The 1,351-nt window shown below is 30.5% G+C and overlaps 1 protein-coding gene across 1 annotated transcript in view; it reads right to left on the reverse strand.

The window, feature by feature from the left end:
• Positions 1-404: 404 nt before the first annotated feature.
• HELRODRAFT_184587 (hypothetical protein) overlaps positions 405-1,351 on the reverse strand; it is a gene marked incomplete at both ends in the record, with an annotated part of 3,535 nt that continues 2,588 nt past the window's right edge. Inside the window, one exon of the mRNA XM_009014467.1 lies at positions 405-527. Coding sequence (XP_009012715.1) covers positions 405-527 — 123 coding nt within the window. The remainder of the gene's footprint in view (positions 528-1,351) is intronic.

Raw genomic sequence — 1,351 nt, forward strand, 5'->3', positions numbered from 1 at the left:
TATGATTTGTGCTATCATATTATATAAAACTTTTTATATGAAACTTATTATTATTTTATATAAAATTTATTATTATTATTAATGTAGAAGAAACAAAATAAATTGTTATGATGGATGAGTAGTATTGCATTGATTGATTGATTGATGCCCAACGAATTGATACTCAAACTTATAATTTGAATGAATGGATGAATGAATATGTTAATGAAAGTATGAATGAATGGACGAATTGATAAAGGAATAAATGACGAAATGACGAACTAAATGAATAAATGAACGATCGAACGAATGAATGTATGATGAAATATTTTCAATAAAATGAAAATGCTAATATTGTGGAATTAAAAAATATCGTAAGATTACTTGTTTAAAAATACTTTATTGGACCTTGAATGACATGCGTGCTAATTAATTGGGTAGTATTCATTCCAAATGCTTTCCATGTTGTCCATCGACGCTCCATTCGTGTTGTTATTGCTGTTTTTGTCGTTGTATTTGTTGTATATGTTGTTGTTGTTTTTGTAGTGCTTTTTTAATTTTTTTGTTTGCATTCATGACATTTAAACATGGAAGATACGTATGGTTTCGTTTTCTTATCTTCCAGCCTTTTTTTGTTGAAAAATTAAATTAGTGGCAAAGTTTTAACTCAAATGAATTTAAATATTTAAATAAAATTACAGGACTTTGGAGCAAGCACTTTTTTGAGTTGCTCCGCTCCAGCTACGTTCAAGAATAAAATATTTTCCCCCGCTTCGCTTATTTTCCGCTCTGTGCTTCGAAGTGGGAGTTTGTTTTGAAGCCAATTAATAAAAAAAAAGTTTTTATTGTTTCACTGGTACAGTTAAATTGATGAAATGAAGCCGTTGGCATGAAAGACTCTAGATATCATAACATTTTTTTACCAGAATAGAATTATAAAATATTAAATTTCATTAATTAATATTTTTATATTTTCAATCTAAAACTTTTTTGTTATAGGAGCATGAAGCACTCGAAATTCTTTTGCTCCGACTCCGCTCTCGCTCCGACTAAAATATCGTTGCTCCAGTTGCTCCGCGCTCCTGCTCCAGCTAAGCTCCAAAGCCCGATAAAATATTATAATTCATCCACATAATCTATCCTGTATCTTTTTACGTTTGCAGGCCCAACGAAGGCAAATGTAAACTTATAGCAACGGTTTGCTAACTGCATGGTGCACGTACGCACAAGTTGACATGACTGATCAACACAGTGCTTATTTTTTCTAAACATTTCAAACCTCTTACTGATTACTTATTATTCAGTTGTTAATCACCACAATGTTGTTTCACCTAGCAATTTATTGTTCCACAAATGTTTATTTTTTCATACA

This window comes from Helobdella robusta (genome assembly GCF_000326865.2).
Source record: "Helobdella robusta unplaced genomic scaffold HELROscaffold_1328, whole genome shotgun sequence".
NCBI lineage: Eukaryota > Metazoa > Annelida > Clitellata > Rhynchobdellida > Glossiphoniidae > Helobdella > Helobdella robusta.